Consider the following 20,205-nt stretch of genomic DNA (forward strand, 5'->3'; position numbering starts at 1 on the left):
CAAAGAAAAACAAGGATTTGTTAATCTTTCATTTTGGATGAATTGTAATGAGTTACTTCTTTACTTTTGCAGCTCCTGACTTTCTAATATATATATTTTGTTGAGCATTCACATGTAAAAAAAAACATATTTTACATTTCTAAACATTATTTTATTTATTTTATCAACTTATTTAACAATACATTTAACATCTCAATTTTTATTTTTACATACAACTAAATAAAAAAATATAAATTACACAATCAAATAATATAAATTTTTTTTCTCTCTCTTCTCTTCCATCTCTCTCTCTCTCCAATAATATATATTTTTATATTTACAACCAATGAATAACATGTTGTATATTTGAGAACTCACTATTCACGGTTGCCAAAAAAAAAAAGAAAAAGCAATACATACTCTGATAAACTTGATTTTTGGGGTGTTGGTTGGTAAAATAGAAACGGGAAAGGGGGGGGGGGGGGAGGGATGGTTACACCCTAATGCTAATGCTTTATGCACACATTTTTACACACAACTAACTAAAATGCCTAAAATAGTAACTTCCAACTTTGAAATTATTACTTCAAATCATGAATTCAGTTGTTTTTTTCAGTTGTGTGTAATACACATTACTCATGTATATATTTTGTTAACTTCTTTTATTTTTTTATTTTTTTTTTATGGGATGGTTTTAGAAACTTCATAAGTCAATTTATCTGCCTGTATTGCCCAATAGGAGATATCGTTACATGAATTCTATGTTAAGTAGTTTGATATGGCTTTTGAACCAAAAAAGGAAAAATAAAATTTTCACTATGGCCGAAAGTACTTCAAAAGAGAGACAGAGAGAGGCTTTTAAAGATGTTGTGATTTTAGCATATTTTACAAATAGAAACAAAGATGAACTTTCCAAGAAAATGAGTGTGCTTTCGTGTGGTAAATCAGACCAAGACAGCTATGAGCCTGAGCTAAAGTTGTCGGTTAATTTTAGCTCCTTTTTTCACCTCATGACCTGTCGAACCGACTTAGTTACTGTTATCAAGGTGCAACCACAAGCATCTCAAGTTGGATGTCACGCCCTCGTGTTCTAAAAATCTCTCTCTAACAATCAACTTTTGTTTAATAATATATATGTTCATTCATTGTTACAAGGTGATATGATTTAGTAAATCTATGCATAATCACTTGCCGAGGAGCTAATGGTCCAAAGGCTCTTAATTTGATGCTCATGCCTCTCTTCCCCAATTATAATTATGCCCTTCAATTCTTCACCTTGTGCTATCAAAGTCTAATCAACAATATTGTAAGTTTTAGTTAGTTCAATTGGTAAAATTTTGTGAGTTCGAATCTTGTCTATACAAAAAATTGAATAATGTCTTAAATTTAAAAAATTATTATTATGAAATAAATGCTATAAGTTAAAATTTTGCAGTATCCATATGTGTATGTGTATGATAAAAAAATGGTCATATTAATCGGTGTTCTTATAACAATTGTTAATAATATCATTTTAAAAAAAATTTAACACCATTTTTATTGGAAATATAAAAAGTCGTTAAAAAATTAATTACATTATTATTTTTCATAAAATTATTTTAAAAATAATTTTTAAATTAATGTTCTTAAGACATTTATTAACTTTTCTCTTCGGTAGAAGAAAATGTTATAGAAGAATATTTTCAAAAATTATTAAAATTACAGCCTTTTTAGCATTACTTAAAGCCATTTTGTCTTGGGGCCGGTCACCAACCTCTGCCCTTAAGGTGACTCACTAACTTAAAAAAAAAAAAAATAAAGTACACCAATAATTATTGAATAATAGTTATTGGAGGGTATTAAATGCATATGTTGTAGAATAATCAGGACTATGTATATCTCTAGACTCTAGTCAATAAACAAAAACGAAGTTTTACCTACTTCTTCACAAAATCACTTCACCTCTCAGAAACCATACACATATATATGTTTATAGACACAGGGGTGGAGGACTTTGTTAATAAATTTATTTAATTTAATGAAGAAAGCTACAATGAAAGTAATGTGACTTTGCTAATAAATTTAAATTATACTTGGAAGTATAGAAGTGATCCCTTTATAAAATATATCAACAGATCCATAAACCGTGTCCTTTTGCCTTTTACTTGGCTTTCAAAACGGAATTGTAACCAGATAATAACATACCTTTATTTTCCTTGTTATGGCAAAATTAGAACAAAGGCATCGCTGCCATAATAACATGAGCAGTCTTGAGAATTTACAGGAAATTTTCATGAAACTACTCCATTCTTAACACTCTTCGATAATCTCCTGATATATAAGGCTAGGAATTTGAGGTGATATTCAAGCTTTCTAAATTTCTAATCCACATATCTTAGGAATTTTTTTTTATCATATCATATATATATATATATATATATATAGCATTGCCCCTCCTAATATCATGTGGTTTTTTTACTGGACAGAAATAATTTTCACAAACGATATAATTGTCATAGAATAAAATAATTAAGATTTTGTGATTTGAAGATAACAAATTATAAATGTGAGATGAAATTCAGCTCTTCAAAATCTGGATTCTACGCATATTTGTAAAAGTGAAGTCAAGTGGAATTTGGATGTTGAATATCTGGATTAAAATTAATTAATTTCTTTTCTCCCAATGTGAATATGGATGTTCAATAAATTTGGGTGTTGAACATCTGAATGTACTTTGTAGGCAAAAAAAGAGAGAAATCTAGATGTTGAACATCTGGATTCACATTGGGATGAATACTTGGAGTCCACTTGAGACCACGTTTACATGCACACACAAAATCCAAATCTTGTAGAGTTAGGTTTCAAGTAATCTAGTTCTTCAACATTTGGATGCATTACATTTATAATTTGTCATCTTCAAACCTCAAAAAATTAATTTTTTCCCTTAATTTGAACTATTATTTGCCAATTGTATAGGGTTAGGGATTATTTTTCTCGAATTGCTAAAAAAATTGAATAAAGTGCGTCTATACACAAAAATTGAATAAAGTGCGTCTATACAGTATACACCCTTTCTTGTTTAATGTAATTTAATCGACAGTCCTAAAATTTCAAATTTCCTAATCCTCTTTGTTATGTTGTTCTATTAATCATTCCTAATCCTCTTTGTTATGTTGTTCTATTAATCATTTCTACATTGGATGCAACTATGCAAGTGACCCCATACACCAAGTCTCCCTCTTTCTTTAACCACAAACCTAGCTTTTCATTATTCTTGATTAATTTTCATTAATCATTTTAATGAGAGTGAATATAAGTAATTACTTATAATAATTTGTAATAAAATATGCTACTACAAAATGTAGGGTTAGAAAAAATTGAAAACTCTAGAGGTATCTGTAAAATTGTATCAAATCAAAGGAGGTATATATATGTATATTTTACCGTTAGTTTAATTAGTAAAAAATTTTGTCATGAAATGAGATATTCGGAGTTCAAATTCTATTTATACAAAAAATTAATTGATGTTTTGACTTGATAATAAAGAATAATTAACTAGCATGGAGAGCACGCAATAGACTATAGATTAAAATTTGCTTTTATATATATATATATAAAAAAAGATCCCTTAGTAGACCATATCAGTATTATCATTCGTTTGTTTTTTGAAAGGGTTCCACATAAATAGCAGGGTATCCAATGGAAGAATAATCCGCCAGAGCTATCACATTCTTTTACTCTTGCCTAATATATATTCACACTATGGACCGAATCTTTGACTTAGATCTTTGCCAAGATTGACTCTATTAATTTACAAGGTGTGTTGCAGTAGTGTAATTACATTTAAGGAGGTTAGTTGAGTTTGGAAGCATATTTTCTAACTTTTTGAAGACTAGACAGTAATACTAACATAGTGACTCAACTATTTGTAGTTCGAGTTGGTCTTACCAATTTAGTCTCAATCAAAATTAGTCAAAAACAAAGTTATTCTAAAACTATTTGTATAAATAAAAAACTTGGCTTGAGAAAAAGTATGAGACAAATGAATACATTTGATTTTTGAGGAAAGAAAACAGTTTAAAAGAGGGGGAAAAAACAATATTGCTATAGACATAACATTAATTTTTCACAATCTTATAAGTTATTATTGATTTTCTCATCAAACAATAATAGAATGTGAACATTAATTTTATGCCATAACATAAGTGATATTTCCTTTAATTTTTATTAAAATTACTCTCTCTTGAACATGAAAGTGCCAATTAGAGTAAGCCACCAAGCCTGCAATTTGAAGTTCGTAGTTGATTAGAAAAATGGGTAAGAACTCTCACGTCTTCACCATGCTGCATTCTTAATTAATTCGTGGCTCTGCCCCTAATTAATTTTTTTTTTCCTATTCCAGAAAGCTCCAATACATATATTCTAAACTAAAAACCCTTTAAAAGATTTGGCCCACCATATTATCATCCACGTTGCATGCATGGCAGAAGATAAGTGCAAAGCAATTTCACCCATTGCTTCCATCCAAATTCCAAAAGCCATATTACCATTTATTTAACCACTTTCACATAGACACCCTGAAAAACCATTTAGCTAGCTAATACAATTGATTTCATTTCAACGATTAATCTTAGATTAGAAAAAGTAGATGTAACAATCTTGGGTATGACACCAATATTACTTGAAAAAACATTGTACTGTACATACCATTTTTCTTATACAACCAAAAACCACTTCCAAACTTCTGAAGTTGGACCATTGTTTTTGTCTTTCTTTTCTGTTAACCAAGTGTATCATTAATTTAATTATTTGTTTACATTGAGCTTCCCCAAGCTTTGCACATACCCAGGAGCTATGTACTAATATTTTATGTGACCAGGTGTAGGAACCCTAGCTAGCTTTGACTTAGCTTTGAAATCTCTATAAAACCTACACTTATGTTTTCTAAGTTTCCTCTCTTTCTGTTGTTGAACAACATACATTCACAACTAAGAAAAAAAAGAAGAAACACACAAATATGGTGCACACAAGGTTCACGAGTTTTTTACTAGGGCTTCTCTTTGTCATGCATGCCCTTAGGAACTCTTCTGCATACTCTCATCCAGGTAAAGTCAAGAGTGCTTTCTTCTCCAATATTTTTTTTAAAAATTATCAAAATATATACCAAAGTTTTGAGATGATTTTGTTTTAACTTTTAACCTCAATTTGTAGGTGAAGAAGGGCTTGAGGCTACAAGAAAAAATGTTGGGGTGCAAAAGGTATAGGTTTGTTATTTTAGGCTTGTTATAGCTAGCATAATATATACGTATTCTCCTTAGTAAAAATTGATTAACTGAAGTATATAAGAGTTTGAATTACAGGGACTTCTGGATGGTGTTAACACTGCTGGTTTGAGGAAAATAGGGCTTGGAGGAAGGAAAATGGCAGTCCACAAAGTGCTGATGAGCAAAGAGATTAAGGAGCAAGATGTCACTACTTCAGAGATTTCAGGTGCAACCCATTTCGATGGAAACTCTGACCTTGAAGTGAAGGGGGATTTTAAAGTAAAATGTAAACTGGGAGATAGTAATAAAACTCCTAAGAAGTACAGAGTGGCTGGTTTTGTAGCTTTCAATGCTGATTATCAAGGGCCTAAACACCACTCTCCAACACATAATTGAATAGCTAGTGTTGAAAACCCTTTTAAGATTCCTTCCCTTACCTTTAGCCTTGATAGATGTCATGGTGAACATATCTGTGGATACCATACTTGTATGTACATAATCGAAAATTTTGTTGTTGGAAGGAATGTTATTTTGATGCTTATATATATTAAGGTGTTCCAGTTTATGTGAATTACAATTTGATATTCTACAATCTTACAAAGGAAATTATATTGCTCTAACAATATGGAAACTAAATTTTGCGATGTCTTGGTTGTGGGCAAAGAAGCTAAATTTCATGGTTTGTTATGAATATTTGTTCTGTGACTGCAGGAAAGGACAGTGACGCCTCAAAGAAGCCTCTTGACTGCTCCCAATATAAAGTGAATGTTCAGGTCTCTCTCTCTCTCTCTCTCTCTCTCTCACACTTCACAAAAACATGCACTCAAATTAATATGCAATTTTATATTCCTTTTTTTCAAAAAAAAAAAAAAAATTATGTAAAATGAAAATGTGCAGAAATTACGTAACATATATAAGCCTAATTTGATGCATGTTGAGATACTTTTTGGGAACAACTTTTATGTTATAATCAATTCCTTGCAAATATCAACAATTTATAGAAGTTGAACAACATTGATATAAAGACAATAGCTTCCGTCCAATACTCTAGTACAATAAACAGGACACGATAATGATATATAATAATTTTAGGACATATGTCGTATCGAAGTCACATGTATTAACCCCAAGCCAAACTCTTCAAATGTCATGTAGTATAAGTTTTAAGTATTCCAACTTGACATTAATTTAGTTCATTTTTTCCCATCAGAACAATCTGAACAAGTTGGAGCCAAAGTCATCGAAGTCTGCAAGCTTCAGAATTCCTAGGAGTAAGCCGGCTCAACCTCAAAACTCTCAAGATTCCAAGGCAGCTTCAACCAAAGCCAGCTTGGAGAGTTCCTCAAGGTCTGACAATAAGCCAGCCTCTCTAGAAACGTACCATACTTCTCAGAGAGATCATGAAGCCCGATGGCTTCTTCAGGCAACCAAAGAGATTGTGAACCTGATGCACAAGGATTATCAGGGAATGGGTCGCCGTAAACCACCCATCAATAACCATGAGCCTTGGCATTGAGTTAAACAAAAATCATGAGTAGGTTTAGGCTCACAATTTTGCTGTTGGAAGTGAAGTCCTTACCTGCATAAAATAGGTTATCTTTCTTTTGGTTTTTTTTTTTGTTTTGTTTTTATATGGATCATAAAGGCAAAGATAGGAACTGAAAGTGTTGCTTGTTTCTTTGACATGATAGTCAGAAGTAGAAGACATAAAAGTGATGTACATTAAGTGTGCCTTCATAAGCCTTTTGGTAAAGTGAAGTTAGACAAGTTTTGTGAAGTAATATATAATATAATGTGATATTAATGCTAAATAATTTGATCTGTTTTACAGTTTATTATTTTGTGGTGAGGAAATAATCAAGGATATTATCTTTAGCTTTAAAATTCACAGATGAATTAACACCGTACATCCTTGGTGCGATGGTCACTCCACAAGTATAAGTGCTTGTGGAGTGTGGGGGGCAAGGGCCGGGTTCAAGTCTCCAGGAGGGAGCTTCACACACATATACACATAGATTAGGCTAGAGTATCATTCTATCTTGTATAAAAAAAAAAACCACAGATGAATTGATTACTTATGTTGCGTTAGAAACAATTTCTAAAGAGACTGAAAACTGATCACGAATGTTACTTTTAATTTTCTTTCATAGTCAATTCTTTTCTTTCCTCATACTTGGTTCATACTTTTATTTATTAAAGGAGTTCCTAGCTCTGGCTTCGAGTGATATACATAATACAATTAGCCGAGAGAGCATTGTATTTTAAGGGACACTTCTTAGTATTTCTAACAAAAATATCAAGGTTCAAATCCTCATTTCCCATTGTTATTATCAAATTATCATTAAAAAAAAAAACAAAAATTGATTCACGTTTGGAGCATCTTATTGTCCCCTTTCACTGCTGTGCAATTACGTACATCCACTAATGGAATTAAAGTAGGGAATAACAAATGATACAAAGGCTCTCATAAAACCCAATTAAAATAACTCTGTCTCAATTTACAAAAGCTATGGCTAAACAATTTTACAATGAGTTAGTTGTATTCTTGTATGTTTATCTTCTACAAAGTTAAGGTGTAAATTGAAAATGATCAAAATCCTTAACAGAGTAAAATACACAACACTTCGGAGCCAAATCACAAAACCAAGCCAAAGTTAGCAACAAAGCTAACCGAAATGGAAAGTTAAAAAAAAAAAAAAAATTCAAGCCACAGAGATAGAAATCTCTCTCTCTCTCTCTCTCTCTCTCTCTCCAGAAATAAATATCTTATGCTAGATGCCAAGATGCTTATCTATCCTTCATTATTAATAAAATACCCTATCCAATTGTGTGTTTTTGTTTTTAAAGATCTAAATATTTTCTTTTTTTGATAAATATTTTCTTTTGAACCATATGAAGATGATATCTAAATATTCATGCCAACAGATTTTGTATTAGCAGAAGAAAATTCTTATGATTTAACCTTGAAACATGTAATAAGTCTAATAGAACTTTTCAAATGTCAAACAACTGTTTAGTATGAGAAATTTGAGACAAACACAATAAAGCTTTAATATCCTAATTGAATTCATACTTTGTTTTTCAATTTAAATTGGTTACATTAGTTGATTTACACAATATACATGTTATACATGTTTTAAATTATAACAAAATGTTAATAATTTTTTGTATATACCAAATGTGGGGACTGGATTTGGTTCTTAAGCCCAAACGATTGGAGGACTCAAGCCTAAATAACCCCACATAATGAATTTGTAGAGAGCGGGCTGTAAGACTAGGTTTCTATGGGTTAAATAACGTTCACTATGGGTCAGGAATAACAAGGAAGCAAAGAAAGACAGAAGACTGCCACAATATTGCAAAAGAAAACTCTCCTCGACCAAGTCCGAGGAGATTGGTTTTTCAATATATCACTTATGAGACTTGTTTACAATTTTAGTTCTTTGTGCTACAACGTTTTTCTCTGCTATTTTTTCGATCCCCCTCTTTGGGGGGCCTTTTGTCTTTTATAGACCATTTTAGATAATTTGTGCCTTCCATTTGTTGATCATGCAGGTCACTACTCAAGTGCTAGTCCCATCAGGCACCTTTCTAGAATTTCTGTGAGATGCGGCAACCAAGGCAGCACTGCTCAATAGTCTTTTCCACATAAATGTGGTTAAGAGGTTTGGTGGGATGCATTAAATGGGGTGGCAGCCACCATCCCCTCAGCATGTCAGGGCTAACCCTCGCTCCTAGCCCATTTCTCTACAGTACGTCCTCCTGTGGTAGCGTGCCGCTGATGTGGCCCCCCTATTTGAGGGTGGAAACTCCTCGAAATCGCCCTTGCCTCCTCTGCGTATGGCACGACAAATGACAATGCTACTTTACCAAACTGCTGCACCCCACACCAAATACTAGAAAATGTTTTCTAACTTATTTTCAATGTCGTTATCAAACACAAACAAACAAATTGATAGTTTTCCAAAATACTCTTTTTGGAAAATTAGTCTTTTTTTTTTGTTGAAAATATTAACATTAAAACAAATGGAGTGTAACATATATGAGAGCCAATTCGTGTCTTTGGGAGCTTTGTGGTTTTGTGACAAAAGTTTCATCAAACATTTAAGTGAAAGAGATGAGGAAGTGTGTGGTTTGTGTGTTGTGTGACAATTAGTGGAAGCACAATTGTGACTAGCTCTCTTTGAATATAGCGTAAACGTGTCTAACATTTTTGTACCATATTAGTATGTATGTGTATCGAAATATCAACGTTTCGTACCGGTTTAAATATCGGTCATACCGGTCATGTACCGGCCAATTTCGGGAAATACCGACCGGTACAGAAAAAAGTTTTTTTTTTTTTTAAACTTTTGTAATTTTTGAATTTTTGTAATTTTTGAATTTTTGTTAGGGTAGAATGGTAACTTATTTGCATTAACTTATTAGTATTATTTGTTTTCTTAGTATACAATGGTAACTTTGAAGTTTTCTATTTTTTATATTGTGTTTTTTTTTCTTATTGATACTAAAGTCTAAAACTATGAATAATTTGTTTTGAATTGAGGAAATGTTTTATGGTAAACTTTTATATTTATTATAATATATATATATATATACACACACACACATACATATATATTTATTTATAAATATAAAAAATAACGGTAAACCAGAAACGGTACACTGGTATTAACCGGTACCGAAATATATTGTTTTACTGGTCAAAACAGTACATCATTCGGTACGAGATTGACTCATTTAGAGAGAAGAGAGAGAAATAAGTTTTTTTTTTTTTTTTTGGTAATAGGAAGAGAGAAATAAGTTGTTTATATTATTTGATGAGATAATTTATATTATTTTAATGAGTTGTATATTAAAATAAAAATTAGGATTTTGAGTGAGTTATAAAATGAGATGTTAAAATATGTAAAAATAACTTCTTCTTTTTTTTGGTTGTAAAATATATATAGTTTTTAAAAACACAGATGTAAATGCTATTAACTTGAAAATAAAGGCTGAACAAAAATATGACTATAAGTTTATAACTTAAAAAAAAGTAAAACTTTAAATAGTTGTTCATGAGCTGGAAAAACTGTAAATAAATACAGTACATAAATAAAAAAGAAGGCTGGCCCCAGTGAAGTGAAAGTGTGTAGTAACGAAACACAAATCAAACCGTTACAACCAATACCTCTATTTTGTTTCTTTCATTTCCTTCAAATCAAACCGTGTAAACTACCACACACACACACACACACACACACACACTGACACAGACTCATTTTACAATGGCGACTACTCCTCCTCCTCCGATCAAATTGAAGCAATCCCAAACCAACTCAACGGCGCAGACTCTCCTCGTCCGCGAAACGCTGCGTATAAGCGCGAATCTCGCTTCTTCTAATTCGAATTCAACAGAGCCAGAGCCGCCGCCGCCGCTTCCGCTTTCTTTAGTTGACTCGGCGGAGAATCGGAGGTCGAGTCTAGGTCTGGTGGAGGAAGAGAATGTGAATTCGAGCTTAAGGTTGATTTGCTCCGAGGAAATCGACGGCCGCAGATGGAACTACGTGGCAGAAAAAGACGCACTCTCTGGAACCTTCAACAAAGCCTCCATTCGCGCCCTCACTCTGAACACTCCTCAACCTCCACATGAGGTTCACTTCTATGTTATGCCAATCAAATACTATTTTACCATTCGATGCATAAACTGTAAAAACTTGAATTTAAACAGTTGATTGATGAAATTGCTATTGATATCTGATCATTTTGAAATTTTGCAGGAAAGGAGAATATATGAAGCTAATGTAATTCAATGGTGAATTTATTAAAATTCACATTCAATTAATAAATACTGAGTATTGTAACATTGCTTAAAGTTAAACCAGACGTAATTTGAATCCAACTCTATGTAAATATAGTTTACTGACTTCATGATTTGTAGTTATAAATTAAGAATGGTTACTAAATATCCCATTATGATGTCCATGCTTATAAATTGGAGTAGTTTTGTTTTCATTGTTAGTTAAAATTAGTTTTGCATGTATAGAACGCGATTTTGATTATCCGTCCATAATGATCAAACTCATCGACGCAAGCCTATTTATTGGTATTGGTGTTTTGACCTGATGGATAGAAGCAATCATCATAAAATGGACACCATTGGTTCAAGTCTTATTATATCTGTAAAAGTATATATATTAAAATAACTAAATAAATAAATAAATAAAACTTGTTGACTCTAGGATTGGTTTTATAAGAAATTAAGAATCGTTTTGGGAAGCATGGCTTGGATGTGTGGAACTTGGTGCTCGGTTGTTTGATGTGGATTGTTTGGAAGGAGCGGAATCGCCGTTCGTTTAAGGACATATAATGCTCTTTGGATCGATTAAAATCTTTATTTGTTTGTACTCTTTTTGCTTGGTCCATTTGTGTTCATCATCATGAGCACAAGTTTTTCTTTCTTTATCAATAAAATTGAATTCTTACCTATCAAAAAATAATAAAACTTAAAATTGTTGCTAGATATCCACTTATGATGTTCATGCTCATATAATCTCACTAAAGCAGCAGTTTTCATTGTTAGTTAAAATTGGGTTTTCATGTCCATAATGATCAAAGTCAAATCGTGAACCTATTTAATGCAGAAAATTTGATGGAAAGAATGGATGTTTGGTGTGCTATAATTATTAAATGCACTAGAATGGAGACTTTGTGATGTGGCGCATCTGTTGAATTATATTTCTTTGTTTTTGGTGCAGGATTTGATGTCATTTTTAAGATCCTATGTGGTTCCAGAAGGTTTCCCTGATAGTGTCTCGCCTTCGTATGTTCCGTTTATGAAGTGGAGAGCTTTGAAGGTAATTTTTCAGTGAAACATTGGAATGATGGTGGACTCATACAGGAATGGGGAACTAGATATTAAATAAAAAGAATTGGAACATGCAGCACTTCATGTTTTAATACCAGCCAGTGGGGATTCAAGAATTTTGGTGCTCTTAAATGCAGTACTAATGATTATCGTTATTCATTGTAGCATTTCTTTGGTGGAGCAATGGGTGTTTTTGCGACGCAAACACTTTTGAGTTCAGTTGGAGCCTCTAGAAACCAAGCAACTTCTGGCGCTGTTGCTATTAACTGGATTCTCAAGGTGAACACAATGTTACATTTCACAAGATAGTATCCATTTTTCAAAATGAATAAAGCTACAAGTTTTCCTGTGTGCTAGTTTCGCAAGATAGCATGCATGACCCATACTGAAGTTCACATGCAAATAAGTGGCTCAAACTATCTTAAATGGCATGTTACCATTGGATGTATGACATGACATCTGATATATGCACTATTTACTAAGAGTTTAATTCTTTGAAGTACAAATGAATTCGATGTGTGGGAGGATCTTTATTTATGCTTTTTTTTTAGTGAATGAGAAATTTCATTAATCAAGACACAGTTACAAACCTACTGAGCAGTAAACACAACTCTCACAAAAATAAAACAACTCAAATACACTAGAGGTCACACATACCACTACAGCACATACTGAGCAAAAATCACAACTCAAACAAACAAGTTCACCTCATATACATCAAAATCACACCAAAAGTATATAGAAAACACCATCTACACAATGAATACGCAAGGCTTGTCATTGGACAATCTACCATGGAAGCTATTTTCTGACATAGACGTCTAATTGAAAAATATAGAGAGGCCTGAAAAGATCTTCTTATGGTCTTTATTGACTTGGAGAAAGCATATGAAAGGGTTCCTAAAGAGGGTAAGACTTGATGGTCAAGAGATACTAAAGAGAGAGTTTCCAATATCTTGGATTAATAATTCTTAAAGATGGAGAGATTAAAGAATATGTGAATTATAGGGTAAGAGTGGGGTCGATGGAAAATGTATCAAGAGTATCGTGGTATTGTGTGATCATAGAGTACATTTCAAGTTAAAGGCAAAATTTTATAAGATTGCTGTAAGCTTGTAAGACTCTCTATGCTCTATGGTACTACATGTTGGGCTGATAAGAAGCAACATTCATAAAATGATGAGAATGTTAAGATGGATAAGTGGAAATACACGGAAATATAGGATTTGAAATGAAGAAATCTACTTAAAGGTAGGGGTGACCCCTATTGATGTAAAGATGAGGGAGAGCCGCTTAAGATGCTTTGGTCATATTTAAAGGAGAACGACTAATGCACCTATAAGAAAGGGTGAGTTAATTCAAGTCAAGAAAAAAAAAAGGGTAGGGGAAGACCAAATAACATTAATAGAAGTGGTAAAAAAGAACATGTCAATTAAGAAAGTGACAGAGAGTATGATTTTAGATAGAATAGAATGGAGGAAAAGAATACATGTGGCGTTGACCTTGACTAATCTATTGAGGATTCATAGTTGACCCCAAAAAAATTGGGACTAAGTCTTTGTTGTTGTTTTTTAACCAAGGGCATTTAGTATCACATCTCATGCTTTCAGTGAACTATTTAACTAGTTCTATTGACATGTATCTGATGGTTGGTTTGCCCATATGCAATGAAGACCTGTTCTTGCACAAGTGTATAGGTGTGCCATGATTGAAGGTAAATGAAGGAAACCAGGTCAATGAGGACATGAGTATTGAGTAGACACAGTTAGGAGAGCTATGTGATTTGAAGAATTTGGCTCTAGATAGAGATAAATGCCGTTGAAGCTTCTTGGTAGCCAGCCCTGAATATTTGGATGCAAGCCTTTGTTGAGCTGAGTAGTCCACTCCACAAGGGTGCATTTTTCAAGGAAATTAAAGACTCTAATGGAATATGACTGTTTTATTACAATGTGTCTAAAGTTCTAGAAATGAGGAACTGCTGCTATATATAGTTTTCAGTTGGATAATAAGCGATGGTATGTACTGTTCATGTTTGAAATATAAATCTGTTGCATTGTATGTCTATTGGCTTTATTCTTCTTCTTCTTTTTTTTTTTTCCTGCTTGGGTTCTGTGTCATACTATCATAATGTTCTTATCTATATCATTAGAAAATGAACATTATTTGTCAATGGGCTTCTGTTTGTTACAGTAGCTTGTCATTCGAGTGTTCCACTGTAGTATTCCCAAAATATTACTCATTTATGTTGAGGAATAAAAATTCTTTATGCTGGAGACTACTGGTAATTTACACTTTATGCTGACAGCCAATTGCATTTAGAATATTTTAGGAAGCAGTACCAGAAAGGGTTCCATTTTGACTGCAATTTAGTTCCCTGTCTTGCTCTATTTAATTACTTTCAAGCCCTTCTTGTTGAGATTGATTGTGGTCTTATTGGAAAATTCGCAATGTGTTCATGAAGGTAAATTTACATTATTTATAGGATGGTGCTGGTCGTGTTGGGAAAATGCTTTTTGCCCGCCAAGGAAAGAAGTTTGATTATGATTTAAAACAGGTATAATTAATAGCTGTTTTGTTCAATTTGGCAGTCCAATTTTCAACCTGACACCTCCCAGCTTATAATACCTTCCATCTCCCCAAAATTATGTGTTACAGCTACGATTTGCGAGTGATCTCCTTATGGAGTTGGGTCTTGGTGTGGAGTTGGCAACTGCAGCTATGCCACACCTTTTTCTTCCTTTGGCTTGTGCTGCTAATGCAGTAAAGGTTTGATGGTTTTTTCATTACACAATCTATTATGGCCATGTAGTTGTGAGCTTTTATATTCTTTACTATTTGCTTTCAGAATGTGGCTGCTGTAACATCAACATCAACTCGTACAGCAATTTACAAAGCCTTTGCCTTAGGAGAAAACATCGGGGACGTAACTGCTAAAGGAGAATGTGTTGGGAATGTTGCAGATCTGGTATGCTTATTAAACTCCTCTTTCTAGTTTTGCATTATGATTATAACTAGGAATGTGAGATGGGTCTATCAAATGAAATTTATAGTGACATGGGTTTGTGGGCCCAAAACACTGTTTTGACACCATTACATCTAACATAAGTACTCTCTGAAATAGGTTTGAGCTTGTAATATAGGCTGCTTATTCTCTCTTAACAAATTGTTTTTCCTCCTACATGGTCTTTTCCTTGTTACAGCATTCAATCATTGGCGGCCATATCCTTTTCATCAATTCATGTGTCAAACTATCAAATAGGATTCTATAGTATTAAATGATTATGTAGAGCAAAGTAAAAATTTTGTGTATGGCAAACAATTGTAATTGGGTTGCCTTTCAACAGAAAGGTGCTTGGATTTTTTTTTTCAAGTAATGGGTTCAAGAGGGGGAAATTGAGTCTGAATTTCAGTTTATTATCTTGGCATAGATTGTTTTGATAAGTACCTTGGCATATGTTTATATAGATTAGGTTCAAATTACACTGGACGTAACTCTTAGTTATGTTATACCATTTAATAACTTTTAGCTGGATTGCCATTTTGATAATCCCATTGACAGGGAATGTTATTGTCAACCCCACTTCGAATACTTATAACTCTTTTGATCTTGATTAGCTAGTCTAAGTTGAATCAAGTCTTATTTTGTTGTGATCTAGGTTATCTAGCTTTTGGTTCAGTTATTATTAACTATAGTAGAGAGCCATGAGTCTTATTTTAAGTTTTGGAGTTCTCTTTGTCTTTCCTACTTAGTTTAATTGTCATTTTTCTTCTTTGTTTGGGAATCCTAGTCTTTGTTTTGCAATAATTAGGAATAGTTTATATAAAGGCTTTTATGTAAGCTTTAAAGATTCAGACTATATATAATCAAATAAACTTCTAGCAGCTTTTCTTAAGCTTTAAGGTATGGATTATCTAGGGTTTATCTTTCCTTTTTTTTTCATCTAATTTAAAGTTTTGAAAAACAAAATGCCATTGAATTCCTTCAAGACTCAATTTTTTTATGACCCACCCAAACCTTTTGTAACCTTGACCCATTCAAGAATCTTTTAAGTCTAACAACTCACAAAGAACCTAATTTAGTGTTGAATTTCTTAAAAATCTTGTATCAAACTGGTATCGAAGCCCATCGCATCTTCTGTCCTACGTCATCCACCATCAGGTTGCATGATCACATTTTGCTTAACACCCACGCACACCAAATTTTGTATCAATCAAATGTTATCTATCATCCAATTCATCAGGCCATGTTACTTGTATCTATTAAAATATAAAGAACCACAGTTATGAACATTTTATATATGAGGTATTCTTAATCTTTGATCATCTTGATGGAAAAAGTTGTTTTGTCATAATTCTCATCTAATGAAAATTTATCAAGTCACGGAATACTAATTTGAATTATACTAATTGTAACTTAAACTAAACTTTGTGTGTGTGTCGTGTTGTATGGAAATACGGAATGAACAAAGCTTGCATTGATCATATGCCTCTGGCATTATAGAAATCATATGCTTCCATCCCACAATAGATGCTAACCTATTATTTTTCGGGTTGATCAATATATGAAACTTTTCAAAAATGGAACTTCAGTTTCCTATATTATTCTCATCTCCCCACACCCCACCCCCCCCCCCCCCAAAAGCCAAACAAGGTTCTTATCAGAAGTTGTCACCTTCAATATAAAGTAAATGCCATTTTGCCAATGAGCCCAAGCTCAAATGGCACTTCCTCCTCTCACAAGTGTGGGAAGAGGGTGAATTCATTGGTTCAAAACCCATGGGAGCACGTGTAATTTACCATTAAAAAAATTTTGAGTAGAATTTTTTTATTAGGACATTAAGAAGATTACTATATTTTTACCTTTTCATTAGTTGTCATGCCATTTCAAAAAAATTTATACTTGGGGACAAGAGGAGTAAACGATATGGACATATATGTTAGCATTTTTATGTAAATGATATAATTCATGACTAAATGTGACAGTGTCAAACTGTCAATGGTAAGCTGGAAAAGTAGGCCTGTTCATATGTGTGCTGCTAGTATGTACTAATTTCTTCTCCTCCATTGTACTAATTTCTGCTAGTAAAAATTTTGTCTTGTGAAGCTCGGAACTGGGATGAGCATAATGATCTCAAAAAGAAATCCGTCCTTGGTTACTACGTTTGCTTTACTTTCGTGTGGATATGTCTTCAGTTCTTACCAAGAGGTTAGATTGGTTAGAAGGATACAATGTTTATTAGAGCTTCTTCACGTCCCTTGTGTTTGTGTAAGTTGAATTAGTCAAGGCTAATTTCACTTATGTTTTCCTTCAGGTTAAGTCTGTAGAGTTGCACACATTGAACCGAGCAAGATTCACTGTGGCAGTTGATTCATTCCTTAAGACAGGTTCCTAACTTACCATAAGTGGCCTACTTTAGAGGCAGAATTTTTCCTCCTTTTTTCTTTTTAATTATATCTGATGATCTCTTTATGGTATCCTAAATGAAGCAGACTAGTCCCCTATATACGCATGAGAGGTGTATATTATAATGTGTAATGACTTAATCATTCTTTCTTTCTATTTGCAGGACGAGTCCCCTCATTGCGGGAGGGGAACTTGAACGAAAACATATTCAGATTTCCATGGTTGAAAGATAGGCCTGTTGTTCTTGGTATGTGAGAGGAACCATATTGCAAGATTTCCCACTTGATTTTGGTCCTCTTATTCCTAGGAGTTCAATCTGAATTTTTTTGCAATTGTTTGGCAGGGCAAAGATTTAATGATGCTTTCCAAGACCCAGGTGAATATCTTGCCATAGAGCCTCTCTTTGAGGTAATTTCCTTTTTGGGAAGAAACAAATTTCAAGGAAATTGCTCTCATGGATTAAGTAGTTTCTTTTTCTTAATTATCTCTGTCTCTCTTGTATGTATTCATTATGTCCTCTTGATTGGTGACAGAAAGAGAGATATATTGTGACATATAACCCATCAAAAGGTAAAGTATATGCATTGCTCAAAGATCAGGCAAAGTCAGATGACATTCTAAAAGCAGCATTCCATGTGAGATTTCTCACTCATCTTTGACTTTGTTTGTACTGGTTAAACTAACCATGAGTTTTTTTTCCTCATATGTTTTGTGTTTAAGATTTAGTTAACCTTGTATAACAGGCTCACGTGCTTCTGCATTTTGTACAATCATCAAATGAGAGTCAATCTAGTTCTCAGAAGCAGAGGGAGTATAATAACTATTCAGATATTGTGTTGACAACTACTGATCTTGAGGCTCATATGTCAGAGTCATGTAAGATGGTCTCAAAATCATATGGGATTTTTAAGAGCAAAGCTGCAGAGCAGGTAGTTGGAAATCAACTATCTTTTTTTTTTTCCTCAGAGAAGTGTGTGTGTGTGTGTCAATGTGCAGTATTTTTAGCTTTGAGCTTTGTGTATGCATCCTTTGGGCTTATGCTTAAGGTGCTTTTGAAGTAGTTGGGTTACCAGTTACAAGAAATTTAGAGAAGTGAGAAATTTACTGGAGTTTAATAGGCCTCCTTCAAGGCAATGCCTACTTAATTGTGCTAGTGTGAAAAACAAAAAATGAAGGGCTAGACTCCCAACACTGGATCATCTACACTCTTAATCACCCTTCCATCCTGGAGAGGCTTATACTCAATCACTTGCACAGGAGGTACTATGAAGCCTTGAGAATGTTTGACAACCACTTGATGGTGCACATTTGAGTCCAATGCTGTTACATACTTGTCAATCTGTAGTGTGTGTTTTGCTCTTGTAATGAAATTTTGTGCTATAAATTACATTCTGAAACAACGTAGTGTTGGGCCTATTTTTGCTAAAAAATTTGCAAAAGTGTTTCCTGCATTGTGATATTTGTATTCGGTACAGTATGGTTGTGGTTGCAAGCAATTTTGCATGGGAGGTGGTCCCATTAGATACCTGTCCAACTCCTACATAATGTAATTTTAACAAGATGGAATTTCATCCAAAATTCTGAACAAAAGAATGATTTTAGTGGTACAGGCTATTGGATACTATTTCAGTAATTATCTTGGAAGTTGTCTAAAAGCACCTGACGTTAGCTCTGAATTCTTACTTTTGGAAGGCAAAGATCTTGACAGGAATTAAGCAGTAATTAGAATGAAGTCTATTGTTATATGGTTTTTTTTTTTTTGGGTGTGTGTGTGTGTGTGTGTTTGTGTTTAGACTCACGTTTCAATCACCAACCCAAATGTAGTTATGATGATTCACTGATTATGGGTTATGATACATTCTTTCTAAAATACAAATATTCTGTTTTGGCTTTTTCCTTTTTGTTAGGGGTGGAAGATGTCAGAATCACTTCTTAATCCTGGCCGAGCTAGGCTATGTGCAAGTGATAAATCAGGATGACATGCTCATACTTTTTCATCTGTATGCAAACTGGGGTTTGACTTATAAGGTGCTCAACAACGCCAAGCGCTTGTACTGCCTCAGACACCGCAGACAAAGAGGTATGTATGACAAAAAGGCTAGCACTAAACCAATAGGACCATGGGAACCATGGGCTTATTAAGATGGTCAGCCTGTGTTACAGTGCAAAAATACTTTGCAGTTTGCACTCTCTGCATGGTGAAACACACTTGAAGATGGCACGGTGCAGTCTTCAGTTATAAGGGATGTGCTGTTAGGCATGAAGTTTCATACAATAGTTGCACATAGATTTGGGTTGTTTTTCTTTTTCTCTTATCGGTGGGGTTTTCTTTTATGTTTTGGGGTTTGAAGTTTTTTCTTTTCATTTTTGTTGTCTTCTTGTGTCACCGACTCGCCATGTTTGTGTTTACAGAATAGTTGAATTTTTCTTGTCAATCAATAAATTTTTATTTGCTCATATTGCACAGGTGATTATTGAGAATGTGTTAAAAGCTTGGTTGAGCATTGAGGTTGAAAAGAACAAAGAACAATGTAGGTGGGGACATGCTGTATCCCTTTTGCTTAATGAAAAATAGCTCAAAATTTTTAACTCATGTCAGGATTCTTTAGTCATGCAAGCACAGTAGCTCCATGCAAAGGCACTAACCAATACTCAATAGCGCATCACTGCTTTATTTTCTAATGGGTTTTCGTAGAAAAAAAAAGTGCCAATAGGGTTTTCAAGATATT

The 20,205-nt window shown here is 33.4% G+C and overlaps 2 protein-coding genes across 2 annotated transcripts; both read left to right on the top strand.

Annotated features, from left to right (window-relative positions):
• Positions 1-5,322: 5,322 nt before the first annotated feature.
• Positions 5,323-6,875, top strand: LOC142605629 (uncharacterized). Its single transcript, XM_075777062.1, has 3 exons — positions 5,323-5,448; positions 5,934-5,995; positions 6,433-6,875. The coding sequence occupies exons 1-3, from the start codon at positions 5,379-5,381 to the stop codon at positions 6,736-6,738; spliced, it is 438 nt and encodes a 145-aa protein (XP_075633177.1). The 5' UTR covers positions 5,323-5,378; the 3' UTR covers positions 6,739-6,875.
• Positions 6,876-10,422: 3,547 nt separating this feature from the next.
• LOC142637661 (protein root UVB sensitive 6-like) lies at positions 10,423-19,935 on the top strand. The gene is made up of 13 exons (XM_075811780.1): positions 10,423-10,858; positions 11,963-12,061; positions 12,238-12,351; positions 14,555-14,626; positions 14,728-14,838; positions 14,918-15,037; positions 17,177-17,278; positions 17,385-17,457; positions 17,640-17,723; positions 17,820-17,884; positions 18,010-18,111; positions 18,220-18,405; positions 19,384-19,935. Exons 1-13 carry the CDS (start codon positions 10,493-10,495, stop codon positions 19,453-19,455), a joined length of 1,566 nt encoding a protein of 521 aa, XP_075667895.1. The 5' UTR covers positions 10,423-10,492; the 3' UTR covers positions 19,456-19,935.
• Positions 19,936-20,205: the final 270 nt, after the last annotated feature.

This window comes from Castanea sativa, chromosome 1 (genome assembly GCF_040712315.1).
Source record: "Castanea sativa cultivar Marrone di Chiusa Pesio chromosome 1, ASM4071231v1".
In the NCBI taxonomy this organism is placed as follows: domain Eukaryota; kingdom Viridiplantae; phylum Streptophyta; class Magnoliopsida; order Fagales; family Fagaceae; genus Castanea; species Castanea sativa.

What these genes read in the sequence shown, in the direction of transcription:
- LOC142605629 (XM_075777062.1), top strand. Translation starts at nt 5,379, where the DNA reads ATGGCAGTCCACAAAGTGCTGATGAGCAAAGAGATTAAGGAGCAAGAT. An exon ending in CACTACTTCAGAGATTTCAG is followed by an intron (nt 5,449 to 5,933) that starts GTGCAACCCATT and finishes CTGTGACTGCAG; the next exon opens with GAAAGGACAGTGACGCCTCA. An exon ending in AATATAAAGTGAATGTTCAG is followed by an intron (nt 5,996 to 6,432) that starts GTCTCTCTCTCT and finishes TTTTCCCATCAG; the next exon opens with AACAATCTGAACAAGTTGGA.
- LOC142637661 (XM_075811780.1), top strand. Translation starts at nt 10,493, where the DNA reads ATGGCGACTACTCCTCCTCCTCCGATCAAATTGAAGCAATCCCAAACC. An exon ending in CTCCTCAACCTCCACATGAG is followed by an intron (nt 10,859 to 11,962) that starts GTTCACTTCTAT and finishes TTTTTGGTGCAG; the next exon opens with GATTTGATGTCATTTTTAAG. An exon ending in TTGATTATGATTTAAAACAG is followed by an intron (nt 14,627 to 14,727) that starts GTATAATTAATA and finishes TATGTGTTACAG; the next exon opens with CTACGATTTGCGAGTGATCT.